We start from the raw sequence: 23730 nt of genomic DNA on the forward strand, positions 1-23730 counted from the left end.
TCGATCAATTCCTACCCAACCATCAGCTAGAGCATGCAGAAGGGATGAATTTCCAAACCTTGATCGCCAGAAATGGCGGCCGGAGGAGGGAGATCGGGCGAAAATCGCCATTTTCCGGCGGCTGGAGCGGCGGCCGATGTCGGGGGAGGGCTGGGTCGTGACTCCGAGGCCGAGCCGGTTCTTTTGGCACCGGTCCCGACCGCAGCCGCGGCCGGTGGCCGGAGATACGAGGAGAGAGAGAGAGAGAGCCGACGGGAGAGGGAGAGAGATCGCGAGAGAGAGAGAGAGAGAGAGAGAGAGAGAGAGAGAGAAACCAGATTTTTATAAAAAATCCCATTTTGAAATATTTACGGTTGTGCCAATGGGTTTCTTTTGACCATAACTCTCTCGTTACAACTCTGATTCGAGCCCACTACGTGTCTATGAACTCGTCTCGGTACGACCTATCCAAAAATACAAGTCACGGTCCCAAACTCTCTCCGGTTAACAATATGACTAAAATACCCTTAAATAATTAAATAATTAAATAAGGGTTAAATTTGGGGAAATTTGGGGTCGGGGTGTTACATCCAAGCAGCTCAAATTTTTCCCCTTTTTTAAAAAAAAAAATTTATACCGCTGCTGCTGCTTTTTTTTTTTTTTTTTTAACTTGCAAATTTATCTTGTATTCAAACTTGTAGAATTCTTTTCTTTTTTGCAGCTACTCACTAACCAACCATGTCTTCCCGGGACGGTAGCAAGGCTCCAAGATCTCAGGGCCTTTGTATTTGTGAGGAGGCTTCATAGTGCATAGCAAGAAGTCCGTGGCCAACTTGCATCGCGTCACGACTTATGCTCAATTCCAGAAGTGGCAGGCCGCTTATGCGTCTGCCATTCCAGATGACGTACATGTCAAGCTATTGAAGTCTCAGACTGATAACGAGCCTTTGGTGGACGTGAGTGATCCTGATGCTAGGATCCTTACGTTCCTTCCTTTTTACTTCTCCTTGGGCTTCAAATTCCCGCTGTCAAACCTCTTCAAGGAGGTGTTCTGCGCCATGGGGTGTGCTCCGAGACAGTGTACTCCCAACATTTATCGGGCGAACATGTGCTTCAAGAATCTGAGCCGTTTCTTCATGTTGGAGCTGACGGTGCGAGAGTTATTTTATTTTTTCGAAGTGAGGCACTTTGAGCGGTATGCCCAAGTTCGCGTCTACAAGGCCAAGCTGTTCAACGGTCTTAGTCAAGGAGATCACGCTTGGCATGACGACATGTTGGAGGTCAGTGGATGGTGGGAGAGCGACATCGATGACGGCCCACTTGTTCCCATCACCTATAATAGCAAACTTATGGACAAAAAATTCCAAGTCAGTATAACATAAAAGTTATAGAAAAAGATAAAATTCTCATAATCGTATTGTTACGTAATATTCCATGTCCAAAATCAAGTCAGTATTTGATCAGATGAGAGCTGGGATACATAATCCTAAAACATTGAGCTACTAGATTGCAGGGCTAGTACCAAAGGTAACAAATGCTTATGGTCCAGAAAAGGCCCCACAAGTTATGAGGGTAAGCAATGCCAACAGCATGAACAGAAGTAGTTGTTACAGGAATGAACCCAAAAACATGTGTATTTTCCCCAAAACATAATGCGCTGATTTTATATTTTATTAATTCTGTTGTGGATTTTACCCCAAAAACATGTTTATTTTCCCTCTCCTTCATTGTAATAGATGTATTAAGTTCCATCTGTACAATTATAAAAAAAAATTTCTTTGCTTTCCAGGCAGGAATCTCTTCTACTCTCAACTGAAAATGCTTTTTTTAAATTATTTATGCAGTCTTCCCATAAAGAGGCTAGAGGTGTCTGGGTGAATAATCGTCGGTAGTTCAGGAGGCATGTCTGGAGCATTTTCTAGCTGGCATCTTTTAAAGCCAATCATAAATTGGCTAATGTTACTCATTTTGCTAACAGTCAGTTTTGCATCTACAGATCCAGATGTTGAAGGTATGGTGATATCTAACTATTATTTCCATTGGCTGAAACCTGATTTTGGATCACTAGTTTGTGCTCTGGTGCCGAGAGAGAGAGAGAGAGAGAGAGAGAGAGAATTTAAGTTTTCCCTTTATCATTGTAACTTTACATACTGTCAACTGAGTCATAGAAAAAGGTGGAATATAATACCAATGCCTTCATTATTGTAGTTCTTGTTTGTTTAATTCTGAAGAATATATTTTTTTTTGCATCCAGTCATGAATTTTGATAAAATAACTTTATTTATGCAGGGACTTCCAGGATAATAGTCTAACAGGCCTGTTACCCATTTATCTTGCCAACATGACACATCTACAGAATCTAAATCTTGCAAACAATAATTTCAGAGGTCCTATACCCAATACCTGGGGTCAACTGTCCAATTTAAAGCATTTGTAAGGCTGCATTTCCCTTCCTAAAAGATTCCAACTTTCTTATTCGTCTATATATGTAAAATATGTAAAATGTTCTTGTATTTATTGGGGAATTGCCTGATCTGTAGCAGTTACTTATGCTGTTGTCTTATCTGAGTGTTCTACAACTGTTTATATTGGAAAGTACTATCTTGTGAACACTTTCCTGTTCTACAGAAAAGAAAAATTAATCATCTCACCTGTGCTTCAGGGTATTGAGGGGTAGCCACATATCTGGACATATTCCGGATACAATTTCAAATATTAGCGGGTTGACTGAACTGTAAGCAATTCCTTTTTTTCGCAATCCTGCTGTTTGACTTATTGCCACTGGCGGATCCACACTAGTGCAGGGAGGTGCAGCTGCACCTCCCCTCGCCAGAAAGTTCCTTCGGGATGTCAGAATTTGCCCCTTTGCTAGTGCCCACGAATTGTTCGACTAAATGCCTCAAAGATGTTATTTTGTTTGTTGTTGTGTGAGACCCTGAATATTTACCTTAGATTGTTGGTCTCAATCTCACGAGCATGTAGGAGAAAACGGTTCATCAATTGGAGCTTCACAACCAAAGTTATGAATTTTCAAAATTTTTCTAGAACTAAAGTTGAGTTGTAGAGGCTCTTCGAGGAAGAAGACTGACTCTGCACGCTTCTCACTTTTGATTCTTTTTTAAATGGTTCAATAGCAAGCTGACACATGTCCATTTCTAATTGGCCTAACTTAAAAAAATTCATTAAAAACTCATCTGAGTGCCAAAAAATTCACTGAAAATTACCCCAAACTTTTAATCACGTGACCTCCAAATCACATGTGCTTTTAGTTAGATTAATTAGTATTGATTTTTGTTAGATTAATTATGTAATTGACATGAATTTTGTTCATATTTGATATGAATTTTGGTAAACTAATTGTGTCATTGGCATGAATTTTGTTCATATTAATTGATATCCATACAGACTATAATCAATTAGTAATACACATAGAACTCTTATTTGTTTGAATTATGAATGACATTAGTATTGTTTAAATTCTAAGGGTATTTGGTTGTCTAAATTAATTTTTGAATTTTTAGCCTTTTTTTTTTAACACATTACAAGGATATTAAACTTGAACCTTGGACCTTGGACCTTGCTTGAGTTCTTTGTGAATTTTTAGTCTTTTAAAAATTGCACCTCCTTTGAAAAATTCCTGGATCCGCCACTGCTCGTGGGATCTCTAAACTTGTGATAGATATGGATTCAGCTCTTGTTGTGCATCTCATGAAGAGTCCTGATACTTTTGGAGGCCATCCTCTTGCTGGTCTGTTAGCTAGTTGCTGGGATTTTATAAAGCTGCTCCGTGATTGTGATCTTCAGCATGTTTATCGTGAGCAGAACTGCTTGGCTGACTGTCTGGCTAATGGTAGCTATAATCTGGACTTAGGCGTGTGTTGGTTTGACTCAGTGCCTCTTTGGGCTGAAGCAGCTTTGGTAAATGATAGGATTGGGGTCTCTAGATCCCGTTTTGTTCCTGTTGTGTAGGTTCTGTTTGGGCGTCCCTCCCCCCTACGCTTTTTGGGCTACGGGGGGGACGTTCCTTGCGGGAGAAAAGTGTTCTCTTAATGTCAGACTGTTAAATAACGTCGTTTTAATCCAATACAAGTATATTTTTGCTCTCAATGAAAATTTGATCACATATAATATATGAGGTTAAATTATTTGGAAAGAAAACAATAGCCTTCTGTAGTTATAGCTGTCCCTCTCTAGGGCAAAGATGGAGACAAGAAAAGCCCGCACAAAACTTTCAATTTCAATGTTTAGGCTAAGGAACAATAATGCTTCAAAATCAAAACCAGATTCATATCGAAACCGAACTATTTGTTGATATCGATAGGGAGGGTCCATTAATAATATATGTATGTTATGTACTGTCTCGAAAACAAATTCAGCCTACAAACAATAATGCACTACTGCCCAACTCTCTAAAGGATAAAACGTATTCGACTTGCTTCTTGCATAGCACTTCATTGGTGCCCCCACATCAGTTGGATCAATTCAGGAATGACTGTAGCTGTGGCCCCGTTTACCTTGTCCCACATTTAGCATTTGGAGTTCCAATATATGTTTGGTAGGAGAGACCACTTGTGTGAAACGGATCAATTACGGTATTTTATGCGTGATAATTTATTTACATGGTATTGTGTGACTTCACAATTAGTTGTTAGTATGTGAGATTTGATTAACAGTTTGACAACGTAACATGTCAAATATTTAAGGATTATACTATTACTAAATATAGTTACTCATGCATGCACGTTGGTGACTTTAACTGTTCATACATTATGAGACTGTGTAAGTAATTTTTAGTCATTAATATATATTATAAGCTATTAATAGAGTAGAGATTGTTGGTTTGGATTCCCAATTGACAACTGCCTAAGTATAGTTGACCCAAAAAATATTGTCCAAATTGAGAGTTAAAATAATTGATTTAGATCTAAAACCATGGCAGCCGCACCACGAGTCCATGACCATGCTAAGCTTAGTTTATGTGGGTTGGCTCACAAACCGAGTTAAAACCCTCCTTCCATGCCCATGTGGGTGCATTCGTCGCCTAGCAAAAATTTGCATAGGATTCAAATGCAATGTAGACTTGGCCATGGCTGCCACGTGTATGCAGGTGTAGCATCCACGTGGTGACGCCCTCGGATGCCTTTTTTTTGGCTGTGGAACTAGAATTAAAAAAAAAAACAGACAATAAAAATACAGAAAACAACGCAGTAGTAGATTGTAGATCTGTGGCTGTCTCATGAACCTACAGAATCTAAACCATTTTTTTCCTTCTTTATTAAATAGCAGTAGCAGACACAAAAATGAAACGGCAACACCACGCTCACTTCGAGCGCGTGTATTATTAGCATTTGGAAATAATTTCTCCTTTTTTTTTATATCTTCAATGGGAAGTGAAATTCTATACAAAATACAAAATAATAATTGTTCGCAGGACCTGCGCTGAAATTTAGAGAATCAAATGCAAACGGATATGATACTCAATAGTAAAGGTTCTCGGATGACAAATTATGAATTTGAGTCATAACATTTGATTAACATGTGTGAGTTTAGAACTTGAACGGTATCATTATTCGTTTTATGTTTTTATGTTTTTGGAATTTTGGAATTTTATGAAAAAGACTTTATTCACGTAGGGTAAATCTCAAAGACTTTTTTTTTTTTTTTTTGGTGTTGATTGATTGATTGTATCCCCTTCTACTTCTATTACTGCATAAGCCACCCCCCACGTGTTCTTGTTAGTGGTAATGATATGACCCGATTTTGCATGCACATTAAGTAATCTCACGATGTATTTCTGGTTGCAATTATTTTTCACTTTCTACTTAAAATATACAACTAAAGAAGGAAATAGTATTTCCACCTGTTTCACTGTTACCTTATGACGAGGAATGCATATATAAATGTTTAGGTACATCTATTTGTTTGACCAAAAAAAAAGTATATGTTTGTGACGAGTTTGATAACTTTATTGTGATGCGCACGTGCATTATTTTATTGTAAATATTCTCTATAATTTGAACGAAAAAAGAAAAATGCAATAATAGTGGATTAGAAATACTAAATCAAGTGAAAGACGTCCCTTCACTAGTGTAGTGTTTTGGAGTAATTGCTCTCTCAAGTAAGGTCATGAATTCGAGTTATAGCATCTATGTAATGTGTGTGAGTTTAATATATTATTGTCCCTCTCCATATTTATTCAAGGACAGAGGGAACTTCATTGAATCATTCATGGTGAGTTTTCAATGAGGAAGCTTTCCACGTAATGAGTCCAGTTTTATTAGCATTTAATGAACCAAAAGATCCACAAAACTTAATTATCTTGACAAAATTAAACTAGTACAATATCTTATGGGAGGCCATTTATAATGGACATATGCTTTACCTACAAAAATGGTATATGAAATCAATTCAGCATCTACTTTCCCTATCTTTGGAGAAATGTCCTATTTGATAGAAAATTTGCGATAGCAATTTAATTTATCGAATTAATATGATTTTATTTTTCGCTCTATGTTATTTTAGTTATTTTTGCTCGTCGCAATAGAAGGGAATCAAATATTTGACCTAGTATGGTTTTAAAAAAAGGTTAATATTTTTAACTTCCAAAAGAAATTTATTTATGGATTCTCGTTTTGGTTATTAAAAAGTTTTACGCTAATAATAATACACTTCAAATTACAAGGTGTTCTTCCAAAACGATGTCGTATAGTAGCTGTCTATGTCACCAAACTCGAAGTCCAAGTGGTTGACCGTATGAAAAAAAGAAAGAAAATACAATACATAAATTTTCACGTTCGTATGTCTACTTTTACACCGTATTTCTATACCTGTCTCTCTGCGTGTGTCTTTGTCTCAGTGTCTCTGTGCGTCATTTTCTCCAGCAAACAAAATCCATCAAACTCTCTCTCTCTCTCTCTCTCTCTCTGTGTAACGCTCATCAGCTCTGTACTTCCTCCTTCCCATTTCACACACTACACACACACCACAAACACTCACGGTCTCTCTCTCTCTCTCTCTCTCTCTCTCTCTCTTGCTTTCTCTCTCTCTAAATGGCTGAATCTCACTCAAGAAGATGAAAATTCCCAGCAAGCCCCGCCACCCCTCGCCGACATTCCCACCACCAGACTCGGATCTTCACCCACCCAGGCCCAGCAGCGCTCGCAGAAAGACCCGAGCTCCCGGTTCGGCCCGGTTGAAGCGGGCCGGCCTTCCGGCCGGAAAGCGGAGCCGACCCGAGACGCCTCTACTCAAGTGGAAGATCGACGAAGGCCACGAAGACCACCGCGGGGATAGAAGAAAAGACCAAAATGCCCCTGAGGAGGAGAGAGAAGATGGGGGGAAGAGGAAGAGCAGGAAGGGAAGAGAGGTCGCCATGTCTGCCAGGAAGCTCGCCGCCGGGCTATGGCGGCTGCAGTTGCCGGAAAATGTTTCGGGTGTACCAGGGCGGAGTGGTCAGCTAGGGTTTCAGGTGAGTTTGGTCTCGGAAGTTATCTTCTTTGGTCATCAAAGATCTGAAAGTTTTTGGTAAAATGGGTCTTCTTTGAAACCTTGATGAAATCTCATTTCATTGGAGTTTGACCTTTTTTTTTGTCAAAAAGTTTATTTATTTATGTGTTTTACTTTTGAAAAAAAAATTATGGTTAATGCATTTGGTGTTGTTTAATTTGCAATTTTAAGTTGGATAAAGACTATTGGTGCTGATATTTGTGGTACTGTTGTATTTTTTTTTTTCTTCATGATATATATTTCTTGGTTTTTATTTTTTAATTTGGGGTTTAAGAAACCAAGCATTGTTACTCAAGATTTGATTGATCTTACAAAGAAAGAAAAAGCCTTCTCTGCGTTGATTGATCTTACAGAGATTGTGTTTTCTTTAAAGCTTTAGAATGAAATGGTTCTCTTTGATCTTTTTAACATGATGATGATTGTGTTCTTAAGTGTTTAGGATGAAATCTGTGTTGAGGTGGTAATGCTTGTAAGTTTCCATCAATGTGCTGCTGAGAATATCTTAGTTTGGTAGTTAATTGGTTTTGAGATATTTTCAGACCTGCTTTTTAAAATAAGATTCGTGACGTTGCTTCAAGTTAATCTGAATGTATTAACGTGGAACTGTGAGATATGATGATACAGTGGTTGGACATTTATGCATTTCTTTGATGCATTATGAAAATTCCGGGTCGTTACACTTTTCTTTGATATGTTCTGAGATAGTCCTTGCGTGCTGTTTTAGCACATCTATGTCATAATATGCCTTAATCTCAACTTGCTGGTATTTATGCTGTTGTATACTGTAAATTTTGAGTTTCAATGTTGTCGTCTTCTATGCAGCCTGACGTCGGCCATATCAGCGTACCGTTTCTCCGTAATCGCAACAGCAAAGCATATGCTTCTGAAGCAAATGATTTTTTACAAAGCCCTAGTTCTACCTCAAGGAATGGATTCTTGTCCAAGGTATGATTCTTCCTTGATCACTTACAATGAATTGTCAATGATCTGTAAATTCTGAATGAGCATCACATGTTATGAACTTCAGTACAATATGATCCCTTTATTGTCTTGTACACGTGTCACACATGCTTAGCTCCATTTAAGTCAAGCTCCCTGGCAGAACCTGCTGTAGATAACTTACTTTCCTAGTATTGATGCTATATACTTATTAAGAACCATCTCCTTTGGGAATAAAATAAAGTTAAAGATGGTAATCCAATCATCTTTCTTGTATTCCATATGAATAGAATGTTATGGAAAATATAGAAGTAGTGTTACTCATATGGGAATATGTATTTAAACATAGAAGCAAATACACATTAATGCTCATATTTGGATGGAAAATAAAGAAGAAAAGATTTACTTGTATAAGAAATTTGGTGTAAATAGATGTATACCATATTCTTTTAATTGAATCAAAAGACATAAGGTCTTTAATTAGCAACATTGTCTGATGGAAAACAAGGGGGAAAATATGGAATTTTGTGAGAGGGAGAAGCATAACAAGGCTTGGTGGACTTTCCAACTGTAGAGAAAAGGGAGAAATATGAAAATTTAATGTTATATGTGATTTATTTTCTATTAATGTCTTTTTTCTCAACCATTAGATCAAATATGGATGACTGAAATGCATTCAGGTGCACCTCAGCCGGCTGGGAAACATGTCCTTATTTAACGATCTTATTAGAGAGTAACTCATATATATTTACTTAAAATTTTAGAACAAGCAGTTTATATGTTTAACTTTTTTCCTCTTTTCCATTGGTTTCTCAATATCTCTTATTTGAGATCTGTTTCCCCCCTCGAGCAATTTAAGGTCTGTTTTTGTTTTTGTTTTTTTTGCCTCTAATTTTTAGCTCAAACGTTAATTTCAGTTATCCAACTCTGCCATGGAGGGGCAAACAAAATGGGATCCTGTCTGCTTGAAAACATCAGATGAGGTACGACAAATTTACAGCCAAATGAAGCTTCTTGATCAACAAGCAAGTGCTGCATCAGTGGCATCTGTACTTGAAGCTGAGTTAGAGCAGGCTCGAGCTCGAATTCAGGAGCTTGAGATGGATCGGCGTTCCTCAAAAAAGAAACTCGAACACTTCTTAAGGAATGTCAGTGAGGAAAGGGTTTCATGGAGGAGCAGAGAGCATGAGAAAGTCCGTGCATTTATTGATGACATCAAGGCTGAACTGAACCGGGAAAGGAAAAATCGTCAGAGAACTGAAATTCTCAATTCCAAATTGGTTAATGAGCTTGCTGATGCCAAGTTATCAGCAAAGCGATACATACAGGACTACGAAAAAGAAAGAAAGGCGAGAGAATTAATTGAGGAAGTATGTGATGAGCTTGCTAAGGAAATTGGAGAAGACAAGGCTGAAGTTGAAGCATTGAAGAGAGAATCCATGAAACTCAGAGAGGAAGTGGAAGAGGAAAGGAAGATGTTACAGATGGCTGAGGTCTGGCGTGAAGAACGTGTTCAAATGAAGCTGGTTGATGCTAAGGTGGCAGTTGAGGAGAAGTATTCTCTGATGAACAAGCTTGTGGTAAATCTAGAGAATTTTCTGAGGTCAAGAAGTGCAACCCCAGATGTGAAGGAAATGAGAGAAGCAGAGTTTCTTCGACAGGCTGCTGCTACCGTGAATATTCAAGACGTCAAGGATGTTTCTTATGAACCCCCCAATCCTGATGATATCTTTTCCGTGTTCGAAGAGGTTAATTTTGGTGAGCCTAATGAGAGGGAGATTGAGCAATGTGTTGCCTACAGTCCTGCTAGCCATGCTTCCAAAATTCGTACTGTGAGTCCCGAAGTCAATGGAATCAACAAGGACCGGATCCAAAGACATCCAATTGCATATGTTGGTCATAATGGTGATATTGAAGAAGATGAGAGTGGATGGGAAACTGTGAGCCATCTTGAGGATCAGGGCTCAAGCTACTCACCAGACGGGAGTGCCCCATCTGTCAATAAGAATCGCCGAGAGAGTAATGTCTCAGAGAGTGGAACAGAATGGGAAGACAATGAAGGTGAGGAAACACCAATCACTGAAATCAGTGAGGTTTGCTCGGTACCAACAAAGCAGATTAAGAAGGTATCATCAATAGCAAGGCTTTGGCGATCCGGCCAAAATAACGGGGACAACTACAAGATAATCTCTTTAGAGGGAATAAATGGCAGGCTTTCGAATGGAAGGATATCTACTGGGGGTATCGTATCTCCGGATCGGGGTTCAGGTAAAGGTGGGCTTAGCCCCTCTGATTTGGTGGGGCAGTGGAGTTCTCCCGAGTCAGGGAATCACGTTCGAGGAATGAAAGGGTGCATTCCTCTTGGGGCGCAGAAGCATAGTTTGAAGGCAAAGCTTTTGGAGGCAAGGTTGGACAGTCAAAAAGTTCAATTGCGTCATGTGCTTAAGCAGAAGATCTAGAAGTAGCAAGGCAGAGCTTGCTCATCCAAAATACTCACAAACCCGGACAAAAATAAGTAGTTCCATTTCTCACCGTGCAAGGTACCAACTTTCTGCTACTTGAAACTGCTCGCATGCGGTGGGGATGAAGAGTCTGAATAATGCAGATGGTAATGGACTCACATCTTGTTTCCCAATTTACACCCATAATTATGCTATGCTTACAGTTCCATGATAATCTGGATGAACAACCAGGCTAGGTTATCTTGTGTCATATGAGGGGCTGTTGGTTCTGCTTGTTTTGGGGGTCTTTGCAAGTGATCCAGAAATCAAGTCATATTATTTGTATCATTTTTAGTCTAGAGGACACCATTTAAGGAAAATGGGAGACAAACGAAAACATTTCCTTATCTGTAATATGTATTTTGTTATGAGAAATGTTCGATTTAGTTTCTTTTAGGAAATGGAAACTCTCTGGTCCAATGTGATTTGGGAAATAGGAACTAAGACGGACAACCCATACTGGTTAAAAGTGCTACTAACGTACTAAACAAATACTTTTGACTGCTTGCCATTAGAGTATAGCTAAGTTGGTTGAAAAGGTTGAGCAATGCCCGAGTTATAGGTCATGTTCCACTTTGCTCTTTGAACTTCCAATTTGGTTCTAAAACTCCTAAAACTTTCAATTTGTGTCGATCCCCCTCCTGTTAGTTATGTCCATTAATCCATCAAATTGAGGGTCCTTTTTGTCCCCTTTAGTTCAAACTTGTTTTAACACACCTTCACCATGTATGACTCGTGTCTCTCACCCAATTTCATGACTTGTGTGTTTAATCGAGAATGAAGGTTTGTTGGTTGAGAATATTGGAGTCAATGCTTTGTTAAGACATCAATTGAAGTATACGGCCCAAAAATCAGTCATGTGCGTTGTGCATGATGGAAACTAGCGGAAAATTGTAACAAAGCTGAATGTTTGAGGGATATTGACACAAGCTCAAAGTTGAGAAGGAAAAAACAAATTGAAAGTTCGGACAGGAAAAAACAAATTTTGTGTGATGCAAGTTTCACAAAGCTTCAGTACCAATCAAGTCACAGCACCGACCTTCATTTTGAACATCAAAAAGAAGACCGTTAGCGCCAGAACGCTTACATTCCCCTCCTTTTATCGTCTCTCTCTTTCTCTGTAAACCCTAATCCTGAACACTGAACTGCACTCTTTAGTTTCCGAAACTCTCTTTCTCTCTCCCATTCTCTCTGTTCTCTGCAACGAACGAGGCGAGTTTTGGGTCGAGTGGTTTACGAAGCAACGAGTTATCGCTCTGTTTGTCTGCAACGATCGAGTGGTTTTCTGGGTTCAAGAAGGAGCGAGTTCTCTCTCTTCTTCTCTCCAAAGATTTTTGATTTCTGGGTTTTAAAAGTAGCGAGCGAGTTCTTTCTCTCACTCACTGTCCAACAATTGTGCGAATTTTGGGTTTTGGAGTCGAGAATCGAGAATGGCGTTGTCTACTCGAAATCGAAAGCGTAAACAATTGGGGGATGGCGTTGCTCCGTTTGAGTTTCCGTTTCAGACCCAGAAGATCAAGAGGGTTTCTAGGGTTTTTGAGAACCAACAGAATTTAGCCGGGGAGAAAAAACCAACTACTTCTCTTCCTCTGCGCAAGGGTTTGTGGCCCAAACAGATACAGACCATCCCTTTGGCTTCGTCTCCTAGAAAGCATAGAAAATCGGAGGAGTTAGGTTTTGATGGTCTCTGTCAGACTCAGAAGATCAAGAGGCAAAAACTAGGTTTTGAGTTTGATTGTTCTGAAATTTTGGGGTGTCTGATGAACCTCCGCCATGTGAGTAGGTACTTTGAGAAGCCTGTGGTTGATCCGGTTTATTTCCACGACATCTGGAGGCCGATGGATTTCGGTACTGTGAAATCCAAATTGGAGAGGGGTGTCTACTCCAGTCCTGATGGGTTTGCTGCTGATGTGAGGCTTACCTTGTCAAATGCTTTAAGATATTATCCGCCTGGGAGGATTGAGCGTGCAGCAGCCAAGCATCTCAGTGGTGTTTTTGAGAGCAAGTGGAAGGAAGCCCTGGAGAAAAACCCCAAGTCTGTTTGTCCTTCTCCTCTGCCCAAAGTCAAGGGTTTGGCAGTGTTACCCAAACTGAAACAGGGCAATACCTCTTCTCCTTCTAGCGTTCTTCAAAGTCAAGGGCTTGGTGTTTCTGATTCTCAGTCGGTTGATTCAACCAAACACGATGAGTTGGCCACCCTTGTTGATAATGCCATGGATCAGGCCTCAGAGAATCTTTCAAAATGTAAGGCTGTCCGAATTCTTGCACTAAAGCTACGATTTTCAGGTACAATATTGAAAGCAAACAAGATACTTAAGGGTCTACCTGATTCTCCACCAAGGAGAAAATCGATGCAGCGGATGAAGCAAAGGGAGTTGGCTTGTCGTGCCATTTCGAACATGAAGAAGTCAGTGCAATTTGAGGACCCTTTACAGGATCTCAAACAACTTGAGATGCTGTGTGGCTGTGGCAGTGAAGATCCTTTTCTACAGGTCCGCCTTGGATTGCCGCTTAAGAAATTGGGTGTATTCCTCAGGGAAGATGATGAGTTGCAAGGTCAGGATGAGGAGGCCTTTTTGAATGGAGATTGGGAGAAGGAGAGATCTGGTGGGAGGAAGGTGAGATCTACTCTTGAAGTATAGAAACTGGCCACCTTGGCTCTGTTATTTGTTGTATATGATATGATGTATAGGTTACAGTTTCCACTTTGTAATTGATTGATTAGCAATTCTTTAATTTCTAAGAATAAAGAAATTGAGGGTGTGATTCTGAATTAACAAATTTTTTCCAAGTTGAATGATATTATTGAAGTTTCTATTTCTGTTTGTTCTCTAATTAGAATTTATTTATGGCTTTATATTTTCTCTCTATTTGAGGAAGTTGGTTCCTGTGTTAAAACAGCATACTGGCTCTAAAGTGGAAACTATTACTTTCCATTGTGTGTATGCGTACACTATTACTTTCCAGGTAAATTTTGGCCATATACATTATACATTATACAGACAAGGCGTAATGCAGACCCTTCTTGGAAAGTTCTTGTCTTCGATGTATTCCCCCTGAATTGGTTTAGGATAGCTTGTAGTAATGGCCGTTTGACATCAATCACTGTAAATGATGCTGGCCTGGTTGGTGAGTTCAGCTCTTCAGCCATTACTGGTCTTAAAATGTTTCCCAATTTGTCGATTTCAAACAACCAGCTGACAGGAACCATCTCAAAGTTGAGGTATAAATTTGTTCGAGCTAATGGATTTTCTTGGGAGAACGAAGAAGAATCATATAAGTTTGAGGGCAATAACAAACAAGGTAAAGGGTATTCAATCGATTCACCAGAACATAAGACCCATAAAATGATGGTAAAACCTGCTACAACAGTATGTTTCCTATGTTTGTTCTTTTTGTTGGTACGGTACAACATTTCCCAGACTACATAAATCGCAACATCCAACGTTATACTTATTTGACAGACATTGAAACAATAAGTGAATACAAAGGAGTTACACTGCAATGAAATTGGGACTATGTTTCTGTTATCTGTATTCTTGAAAGTTGACATGCCCTGTCGCTCGTGCATGCTCCACAGCCTCCTGAATATTCATCAAAATTTATTCAGTATACTAAGAATAAAGGAAATCTCATGCGCACAACCACAAACATTTAGAAAATCAAAAGAGGTAAGTTAAGAAATAACCTTCTGGCCGACTAGTCCAAGTTGGCACACCCCACAGCGCAAAGTGAAATTGGCAGTGTCAGTGTATCTCCTTTTACTGAGAAGCAGCATCATAGTATTAAGGCATAATCATGGTATACCTAAGCTATAAGAGTAGTAGGAGCACAAAACGGAACTAACAGCGACGAAACACGCATGACCTCAAGCATTTTGATAACTTTAGTCAGCAAAACACCGGAAAAAAATTCACAGAAAATTAATCTTTTTATCCCTTTTTTCTATCGGATAGGCATGGATTGAAAACTTTACATGCAGGCTAAACACATCTGACATGCCCTATAGTTCTCAATCATCTTAAGTCGAGAACAATTTTATTGATTATTATTTTGAAATGTTCATAAACCAGACTTTATAAGCATGCACTGTAGTACTATTTAGGTTCAACAACTAAGATGCCCTCAGTACATAGAGATCAGGAAATTTTTTTCAAGACTGTGTACTAGAAGTTAAAAACTATTGTCTCTTCAACTTGTATAGGTTTGTAAACTAGGTTGGTTGATGTAAAGTGAACTAGAATACTTCTGCACACTGAGCTACATGTGTAGAGTGGAAGTATCAGAAATAATCCCCCAAATCACATGCTCTGTATCTTTTATCATCTCAACGTGCTAATTCCAGAATAAAAGCCCAAGGCACATTTCATGTTTTCACATATTATAAACCATAAGCACTACCTTTGTTGCTCCTTCACAAGATTAAGAGCGAGCCCCTCAACCGGCCCAATGGTACTGTCCTTAACTGCAAATATAGTCTGATCAAACTCCTCTGGAGCTCCCTCAAAGGGTGACATCTGATACAATACAATGCAGAAACCAATGACCATTAACTGGAAAAATTAAGTCTCAATCACAAACAGTGGAGAGCAAATGTCTACAAATAAAATAGCTTTAAAATCAGTAACTATCTTCGTTTTAACATATATTGGAAAATTATTTCACATCAATTATAAATCAGGAAAAGGTACAACTCGAAAAGAGCAAGAGCCAAGACCTACGAGGCAAAGTCTCTCAGCACATAGGTAAAGAGAACGTGGGAAAAAGGGAAGATTCAATAGCCATTGAGCAGTACATGTTGTTGTGAAGGAGATTAACATTACATTCGTTAGGGAGATACAGAGGTGTGGCTCTCAGGTTATTTGAGTCCTATGTGCTTACATGTTAACAACTCAAAACACATAGGGGAACTTGGTTGGATGTTGAAAATTTGGATTTATTTAAGGGCATTTTGGTAAAATAAGGAAACCACATATGTCCAAAAAATTGGCCCTACTTGAGGCCATAGTGAAGCAACTTCTTAATTATCCGTCCACATTGATAACCAGTAAAACTAAGAAACAGAAAATTAACATAAATCATCAGAACCACATACAGCTAAAGCATCATAATGAAGCCCGTCATAGATCAGCAGAGCCCTTTCGGAATACTTCTTCTCCTGTCAACAGTACCCAATACAAAAATGAGCATAAACATTCAGAAATGGAAAGCTGACAAGATTAATATACACGAGAACTCACTACTAATGCTAACCTGACCATACAAATCACAACGTGTAGTTTGAATATCATATGCTGCAATTTCACGCCCATAATAATCTGCTAAAATTGAAAGCTCTATGGCACCTGTACAACAGATTTCAAATTAACATTCAGCAAGCGAAATCTGATGGTATCCCAGTGCTGGATTGGGACAGAGAAGTCAACAATAGAAGAAAAACATTTGAAGTTAATCTTATAGACAAGTGGCTTGAACCGTCAAGGCACAAAACCTTTGTCAATTATATCAACAATGTTCAATACTGTAGAAGAAGACATAAGCCAGTGTTGTACAATTCAGGTTTAGATACTTAGTTGGCTATCAGAAATAACCAAAACTTTCACAGGAAAAGCTTTTCATTTTGCATTTTGTTTGGTAATCAATTATCATATATGTGGGAAAAGGAAAGTTTATTTATTTTTAACAGACCTCCCCACTTCTCAGAGTCAAGAATCCAAGCACAATACTCTTCATTTGGTTTACCGAGAAATGCTTCAGAATACTTAGTTGGATCACTTGCTACTGTTGCTGCTATAACCTTCACATCATGGATGACCACAAAATGATCAGGATGTATCGCACTTATGCATGCTTAATACAAACATGGAGCTACATAACCACAAAAACTCATGGTTCATCTATTGTTGTGAACTTTTAATCCCTGAATGTTCTATACCTGTCTCAACTCAGGAGCTTTTTTCTTGTCATGGTCCATAACATACCTACAAATGAAGGGTGACTATTGAATAGAAAAATTGACCTTATATGACGCAGCTTAGTTCATTGCAAAAGACAATGGATAGAATAGAAGGTTGTATTGGAGCTTACCCAACCGCATTGAAGAGGCAACTATTGTCTGAGGGAATAACCCTTCTTACTACAATACCTTCCATATTTTAAATATTTATATACCTGAAACATTTTAACAATTTGAATATTTCAAACGATGATGGTTTTATAATAGACAAGCACAAGCCAAAGAGCTGACATAAGGAAACACATGAATATTTAATACAATTAAAGGACCCAAAAAGCATTGAACTCCATAGAAGTGGTTTGTGTGAAGAAGGAACCATTTGTAATTACAAAGGAAAGGAGAACAAAGATTATTAAGATACAAAAAAAGATAGGAGTCCAATCAAAAGTAAACAGCTACATAAAAAGAAAAGAATTACACATAAAAACTTCCTTAAGACTGAATCCTAAAGTTACAGAAGTATGAGACGATAAAAAAAAAAAAGAAGGCTGAGGACTCGAACAAAACCCAGTATCACATACTCAGCAGCAGACAACCAAGTACCAACCATTACCAGATTCAATTACTGGTAGCAGCAGGGCATGATTGAAAACATTAAAGAAAAGGAACAAATATAGTGTACAGAAATGAAATTTTACAAATTTGTATTAGGAATGAATCTGAAATGAATGAAAAAAACGAACTTTAAAGAATCCATACTCTTTATCAGTTCTTTAAGGTGCCAATAAATGAACCTAATATGTCAAAAGCCTACCCAGAAAACCACCCAGTTATGTGCACCCATAAACAAAACATATTATCGAAATAAATCCTCAAATAATTCCACAAAGGAAACCAACCTTCAGACTCAGAAACCCAATACCAAAGCTATAAAACAAACCCAGAGCTGGATTTGAAACCACCCAAAAGCATAAATTGAAAAAAGATGACAAATAAATAATGTGGCAATGAAATTTCCAGATCCAGTAATAGTATTTGTACCAAGAGCAGCATATTCAAATAGACATGATACAATTTGGAAGAGAAGAGGAAAACAGATAAGAAAAAGAACTCACTCTGTTTCTTCCTTTTTGGTCAATAAGGTAACGGTAGTTGAGCTAATACTTTTGACGATGAGGTGGTGGTCGCCTGCCTGGTTTTGGCTATGGGCTCTGTATTTTGATGTCGTCTTCTTTTTTTCTTTTCCCTTCTTTTTATCGGGAGAGTGGGATTACAAGTTAGAACCTGATGCCCAGGTCCCACTGAGCCTTAACTTAACGGGAGCGGATCTGCTGTCCCCAATACCCTTATGTCTCCTGTCTAATTGTTTGACACATGTCCACTCACTTAACCCTGAATTAACACCGTTAACTTAATAAAATTTAGAAATAAAAAACCAACACTATAGCAGCAGTAGCCACCACCCCTCATGACGTTCATGCCACTTCCCCCCTTCCTCCCCTTCCCTGACCTCCTCCCTCAGTCACAAAATCACCATATACCAGTACTCTCAATTGAGAAACCCAAATTTGAACGGAGATCGGGAAGAAGAGGAGGAGGTGGTAGTGGAGGAGAAGTGGGCAGCAGGGTGGAGGTTGTGTGTGGCTTAGGTGAGGGGGCTGGAACCAGTGAGGTTTGGGGCTGTCAAGGTTGGGTATTGGGTGGGGAACTTTGTGACTGCTGTTTGTTTTGTTTAGGGTTTAATTTCTTTTAATTTTATTTTATTGAAAGTAAAGTTAACAGAGTTAATATTGGGGTTAAGTGGGTGGCCACATGTCAACAAATTATATAGAGACAGCAGATCCCCTTCCTCCCAATGTGAAATTGGTCCTATGTTTTACCTCTTTGGCAATTTAGCTCGTGTTTTTCAAATTTTGTCTTGTATAGCTAATTTTTTAATTGGTTTAAAAAATATTTATTAACTTTTAACAGAAATTGGACAAAAATATTTATTAATCTGTAACCATGAAATTGGCCAAATAAAAAATATGAATTAAATTCGCAAGATAAAAAAAAATTTATTTATTTATTTACCTCTTTTGGATGACTAAAAGCCAAACACAATAAAGCCTAACAGAGAAAGACAAACTCATCAGAACATACACAAACACAATAAAGTGAAATTTCCAGAAGTATGCATGGATCCAGGGAACAAAGTAGATAAATACTTCTCATGCTTCCTATTTTGCATTCGTAATCGATACGTATACAGAACTCAGGAAACATATTGCCTACTGTCATAAGCTTTAGCGTCTGAATATATATACAGTGTGGCCCTAGTTTCCTTTTAATTTCAAAACCACCAAACAGGTGAAGAAAAAGAGAGGCACAGGGGACAGTTTCATTGGATTACTATGATGATGATGGAGGAAATAATACTGCACTGCCGAGCAAACACATTGAATCACGGCAAGTCCCAATCCGAAAAAGTCAGGCAACGTACCAAAAACCGTGCTATTCGGAGATGCATCTCTCTCCTTTATACCATTATAAATGAGCTCCCAGATGCAAGTAAACACAGCCGCAACGGCCAACAGCAAACTGATCAGTGCATAACGAGGCTTACTTGTGGAGGAAACCTGATCGAAACCGGCTGACAATATTTCTAGGTTGAAACCAACGAGCATAAAGGTCAACTCTAAGGCAGTTACCTACATAGAAGTTATAATCACTTCAGTTTGAAATTAAAATGGGTGCCAAATAAACCTCACAAGAGATATTAACAAAATGCTATAGTTTAATATAAGTTTTGAGCATCACCCTTGTCCTGTGATGTGGCTGGCCAAAATCATTGTGTTCATCCTGCAAACCAATGTTAATTGTTGCAGACTCACTAGGATTTGAACCAGAAGGGCCCTGCCATTATGAACTGTAAGAGCCTTATAACTATTTCTAAGTTAAATTAAAATAATAAAACTGCTTATCGCACAAGAAATAGTGAAAAGAGGGAGTTGATTATGGTCATGAGTTTTTACCACTGCCGGATTGCCCGGTTCGTCATAGTCGGTGCTAATGCGAGGAATACTGCTTGGTAAAAGCGAGTCACTGAGGTTGTCATCAGATCCCTGAGCAAATAAGTTTCAACTGGAACTATAAAAGTGTTGCAACATAATGTCAAAGTTAAAAGTTCGGTTTTGTTATTGTTATGGCCTTTGACCATTATCCTTACCGCACTGTCTAGCCCATCATAGTCAGTATCAGCTTGGGTACTAATGCAAGGTAATGGAGACACACTCGGATCGGAATCTACAGAGCCCTGAAACTGAAAATAAGTTCAAGTTGCAAGAATGTATGAGAAAAAAATGGTTTAATTAAGGTTATGAGTCTTTACCACTACCCTTGTTACATTACCCTGCTCGTCTTGGTCAGTGTCAGCATGGGGACTAACGCTCGGTAAAAGCGACTCGGTGGGGTTGGAATCGTCAGATCCCTGAAATTATAAAAATGGTTCAATGAAGTACATATAAAAATATGAAACAAAAATGATTTTATCATGATTATGAGGTTTTAACATTACTGTCGTCTGGTATTGTTGCTTGTAATGGTTGCTGTTGTCATCATGCGAACCTTTGCTGAGCAAAGGCAACCTGCTGAGGTTCTTCTTAATGTTCAAACTATTTAATCCTGCACAACCAAACTACACAATGAATAATAATCATGTATAAAAGTAACTCAATAAAAAGAGAGAGAGAAAATAAAAACCACACTTCTGCTTATCTTGATTTCAAGGAAACTCACCTTTGATCATAAATTCAATTGTGGCGTTTGAGAAATCCGGACTGTAATCTGCATCGTTTCCTACAATATACAGGGTTGGGAGAGACAGGAGTAAGTCCTGTGATCTGAAAATACGTGGACGAATTTTGCAAACAATTATACAAATTTGCTAAGGTGATTCTTCTGCACCAAAGTTAGCCGGTTACTCAGAAATTCTCTTTTTGCAAGTACAAATGCTAAGCTCAGCTCAACTCTGTCTTTATGCAAACTATTTCCACTTACTTAAGATTATCTCATTTCTTATCATGTGCCTCCCAGTGCCGCTACATATCCATCTTAACATCCCCAGATCTCAACTACACTTACTATTTTAGAAACGTGCTGTGATGGCCCAAAATTCTGAACCATAGAACAAAGCTCGCCTTACAGTGATACAAAAATTCAAGAGCAGTTAGTTCACTACTAACGTCCATGACACTTTAATTCTGTGATAACATGGTCTTCAATCTCTCCTTCATTATGGACAGTCAAACTTTGAAGTACCAAAAAATTATCACTCTTAGGGATCATGCGGTCATCAATCTTTGCTGTGTCTTCTTGTCAACTCCTAGTTGTGCTAAGTTACTCCATATACCAAGTACTTTTTCTTGCATAACATAACATATTAGATTCTAAACTGGTCCTTTATGCTTCTAAGCTTAACAATTAACCCTAATTTGGTGTTATAAACCAACACGAGGTCATATACGAATAACATAACAGTCGTCCATAGCCAAGGAAAAAAATACAAGGGCTTAAGGTCGACCCTTGATGTAAGCCTATTGTATATAGAAGTTCACTAGTTATACTATGTTCTCACACCAATCACCACCCACTACACAAACTTCCCTATCTCAAGTGCATCTCCCGGTGGTGCGGTATAGACAGCCAACAAAAGAAAAAGAAGAAGAAGCAGACTCCAACGTCGAAGGAGAGGGTGGTCGTAGATCAGGCTCAACCAACAAGAAAGAGAGGATATCTCCTAAGCAAGGGCTTTTTCTCAGGCCAATAAGCACAAGCCCGTAGTCTTGTGCTGCATTTGGCGTTCAAAATTGCAATGAACAAACTTAATCATATCCACAAACTTGGTAGGAAGGAACAGTTGAGATCACTGAACCGAAAACAGCCTGCAGAGTAGACTTTCAAGGCAGGGCACTGAACAGTTGAGATCAAACTCCAAACAGTAATCTCTACCTCTAAATAACAAAAAGGGAAAAATAATTCAATTCTTGCTACATTTTGAGCGGCTAGTCTAATGTATGAGAACCTAATTTGGACCTTTAAATTGAAATTTATAGGTGAGAACCAAAACAAAAAATAAATAAATAAATAAATAAACCTGAATTGTAGTTTAAAGAGCGGCAGCGTTGTGAAGTCCGGGGAGACTGAGATTGTCGAAGACACAAGGACTGGCTGCGTGCCAAGGCTTGCAGAGATTGAGGTTGCTGCTGCTGAGGAGGAGTAGGACACAACATGGTTCCAATTCTCCGGAGGACAGACAGAGTCGCGGAATAAGAAGAGGTGAAGATTGGTGTTGTGGTGACACCATAATGCTATTTTTTTTTCTTCTTTTTAAATTCTCCAAAAACTTCAAGGAAACTTCCTCGTTGCTCAGACCTCCCAAACATGCTACCGTTTTAAAGGATTTCCAAATCCCATGTCTGCCTTGGTTGCAATCCTCTGTGTAACAAATTACAAGCAGGGGATGACATTGACATGAGAGTAATTGGTTTTTTTCTTCTTCTTTTTACGATAGTAAGTCATTACTATGTAGTATTATTTATTGGCCAGAAAACTCACAGCCACACATTAAATGGAAGCAAAGAATAAAAAGGAAAGTTAATATGTGAAGTTTCTATTCAGTTCACAACAAAAGAAAAAAGAAATAAAAGAAAAGAAAGGAAGCGCCTACAAATTCTGCAGAACTTGGTAGATTGGCTCATCAGCTAACAAGGGTTATTTACTTTTCTAGAGCTATTATGTATATATGCTGGAAGGAAGGAAGCTTCTGGAGGAGAGCACCCAGCTGCATGCAATGCAAATACTGATTCCACCAGCAGATTGGAAACCAGAAACTGGATTCCAAATTCCAGTTAACATTTCTTTAGAACTGACTCTGAGTAATGAGCGTAATTCTTTACTTTTGCTCAGCTCATCTTTTATGGGCACATCTCTCAGCTGAGTCAGAAGTCACTGACTCTGGATAATGAGAGCTGCGCTCGCTACTTTTTGTTGTTTTGAACCAAGTTTTGAATATTCTTCTCTCTTTCTAAAGTTACGCTTTCATACTTTGAAAAGACCCAAGTACCCTTTCAGACAGGTACAACTTTAAAAGGGCGTGGTTTACGAGATTGTTTGTTCCATCATGCGAGTTGGAGAAATTGTAAAATAGTACAGTATCACAACACTTTTACTCGAAATATGCTATGTTATATGTTATACTTTTAAACAACTTACACTTTATTTCACAGTTAGAATTGGAATTTAATTTTTATTATTTAAAATAAAATTAAGAAAATAAAAAAATTAGTAAAAACAAGAGACGAGCAATCGCCCACCCCAACCCAGTCACCTACTCTCTCATTGCTAAATCATAGCCATGTTTGCCTCTCAACCTTTTGGTGGCTACCGCAAGATCCATCTATATGTTCTTATTGATGAAGATCTCACTGGTTTGTTGACTTCTAAATTATAGATTGTCATTACATGTGAAGAAGGTTGTAATGGGAGGTGGGTGTATCATAGACAAGCTACAAATTGACCAATAAGGAATTGATATTGAAAAGGTTGATTGTGTTGGGTATTATCTTTGGTTCTCAGTTATGGATCTAATAAGCTCCATCAGATATTAAGATTAGATAATTTTTTTATTCATTGACAATGATGATGAAGTTTCCTAATTGTAACAATTTATTGGGTTATGGGGATTTGGCTTACTTGTGACTAATGATTGTTGATGGCCGGCAAAGAAAAAAGAAGACATAGGGTTGGCATTGGGGGTAAGCGTTGGGTTGCTGGGGCATTTTTGTTTTCTAGTCCAGCTATAAAAAGAAT

General features: G+C 38.5%; 3 protein-coding genes and 1 long non-coding RNA gene across 9 annotated transcripts; 2 read left to right on the forward strand and 2 right to left on the reverse strand.

Moving 5' to 3' along the window:
• The first annotated feature begins 1839 nt into the window (after positions 1-1839).
• Positions 1840-2718, forward strand: LOC117613072. The gene is made up of 3 exons (XR_004583656.1): positions 1840-1990; positions 2269-2412; positions 2642-2718. It is a non-coding gene; the product is annotated as an uncharacterized LOC117613072 (long non-coding RNA).
• A 4128-nt stretch (positions 2719-6846) lies between these two features.
• On the forward strand, positions 6847-11326 carry LOC117613071 (coiled-coil domain-containing protein 39-like). The gene is made up of 3 exons (XM_034341712.1): positions 6847-7447; positions 8308-8430; positions 9342-11326. Exons 1-3 carry the CDS (start codon positions 7052-7054, stop codon positions 10881-10883), a joined length of 2061 nt encoding a protein of 686 aa, XP_034197603.1. The 5' UTR covers positions 6847-7051; the 3' UTR covers positions 10884-11326.
• Positions 11327-14222: 2896 nt separating this feature from the next.
• LOC117613074 (OVARIAN TUMOR DOMAIN-containing deubiquitinating enzyme 2-like) lies at positions 14223-18299 on the reverse strand. Of its 2 annotated transcripts, none has more exons than XM_034341717.1 (9): positions 17997-18299; positions 17013-17096; positions 16861-16906; positions 16614-16722; positions 16179-16270; positions 16021-16083; positions 15327-15442; positions 14614-14689; positions 14223-14509 (listed from the first exon to the last, which is right to left on the reverse strand). In XM_034341717.1, the coding sequence occupies exons 2-9, from the start codon at positions 17075-17077 to the stop codon at positions 14453-14455; spliced, it is 624 nt and encodes a 207-aa protein (XP_034197608.1). In that variant the 5' UTR covers positions 17078-17096; positions 17997-18299; the 3' UTR covers positions 14223-14452. The 2 variants fall into 2 exon arrangements, with proteins under 2 accessions (XP_034197608.1, XP_034197609.1); XM_034341718.1 differs by lacking the exon at positions 17997-18299 and adding an exon at positions 17781-17947.
• A 762-nt stretch (positions 18300-19061) lies between these two features.
• On the reverse strand, positions 19062-22846 carry LOC117613073. 5 transcript variants are annotated; one of them, XM_034341715.1, is made up of 9 exons: positions 22589-22846; positions 22016-22356; positions 20659-20718; positions 20438-20544; positions 20252-20350; positions 20090-20182; positions 19896-19985; positions 19681-19776; positions 19062-19571 (listed from the first exon to the last, which is right to left on the reverse strand). In XM_034341715.1, the coding sequence occupies exons 2-9, from the start codon at positions 22149-22151 to the stop codon at positions 19197-19199; spliced, it is 1056 nt and encodes a 351-aa protein (XP_034197606.1). In that variant the 5' UTR covers positions 22152-22356; positions 22589-22846; the 3' UTR covers positions 19062-19196. The 5 variants fall into 5 exon arrangements, 4 of the variants coding, with proteins under 4 accessions (XP_034197606.1, XP_034197604.1, XP_034197607.1 ...); XM_034341713.1 differs by having other exon boundaries at positions 20258-20350; positions 22016-22846; XM_034341716.1 differs by having other exon boundaries at positions 20090-20176; positions 22016-22846.
• Between the last annotated feature and the right edge of the window lie 884 nt (positions 22847-23730).

The sequence above is a fragment of the Prunus dulcis genome, unplaced genomic scaffold, assembly GCF_902201215.1.
Source record: "Prunus dulcis unplaced genomic scaffold, ALMONDv2, whole genome shotgun sequence".
Lineage (NCBI taxonomy): Eukaryota > Viridiplantae > Streptophyta > Magnoliopsida > Rosales > Rosaceae > Prunus > Prunus dulcis.

Excerpts from the sequence above, each read along its gene's own strand:
- LOC117613071 (XM_034341712.1), top strand. The coding sequence starts at position 7,052 with ATGAAAATTCCCAGCAAGCCCCGCCACCCCTCGCCGACATTCCCACCA. Across the intron at positions 7,448-8,307 it reads GTGGTCAGCTAGGGTTTCAG|CCTGACGTCGGCCATATCAG; the intron begins GTGAGTTTGGTC and ends TCTTCTATGCAG. Across the intron at positions 8,431-9,341 it reads GGAATGGATTCTTGTCCAAG|TTATCCAACTCTGCCATGGA; the intron begins GTATGATTCTTC and ends CGTTAATTTCAG.
- LOC117613074 (XM_034341717.1), bottom strand. The coding sequence starts at position 17,077 with ATGGAAGGTATTGTAGTAAGAAGGGTTATTCCCTCAGACAATAGTTGC. Across the intron at positions 16,084-16,178 it reads GTTGTGATTTGTATGGTCAG|GAGAAGAAGTATTCCGAAAG; the intron begins GTTAGCATTAGT and ends TACTGTTGACAG. Across the intron at positions 15,443-16,020 it reads TTCATTATGATGCTTTAGCT|ATGTCACCCTTTGAGGGAGC; the intron begins GTATGTGGTTCT and ends GTATTGTATCAG.
- LOC117613073 (XM_034341715.1), bottom strand. The coding sequence starts at position 22,151 with ATGTTGTGTCCTACTCCTCCTCAGCAGCAGCAACCTCAATCTCTGCAA. Across the intron at positions 20,719-22,015 it reads CTCTTTAAACTACAATTCAG|GAAACGATGCAGATTACAGT; the intron begins GTTTATTTATTT and ends TGTATATTGTAG. Across the intron at positions 19,986-20,089 it reads ATGATGGGCTAGACAGTGCG|GGATCTGATGACAACCTCAG; the intron begins GTAAGGATAATG and ends TTATTTGCTCAG.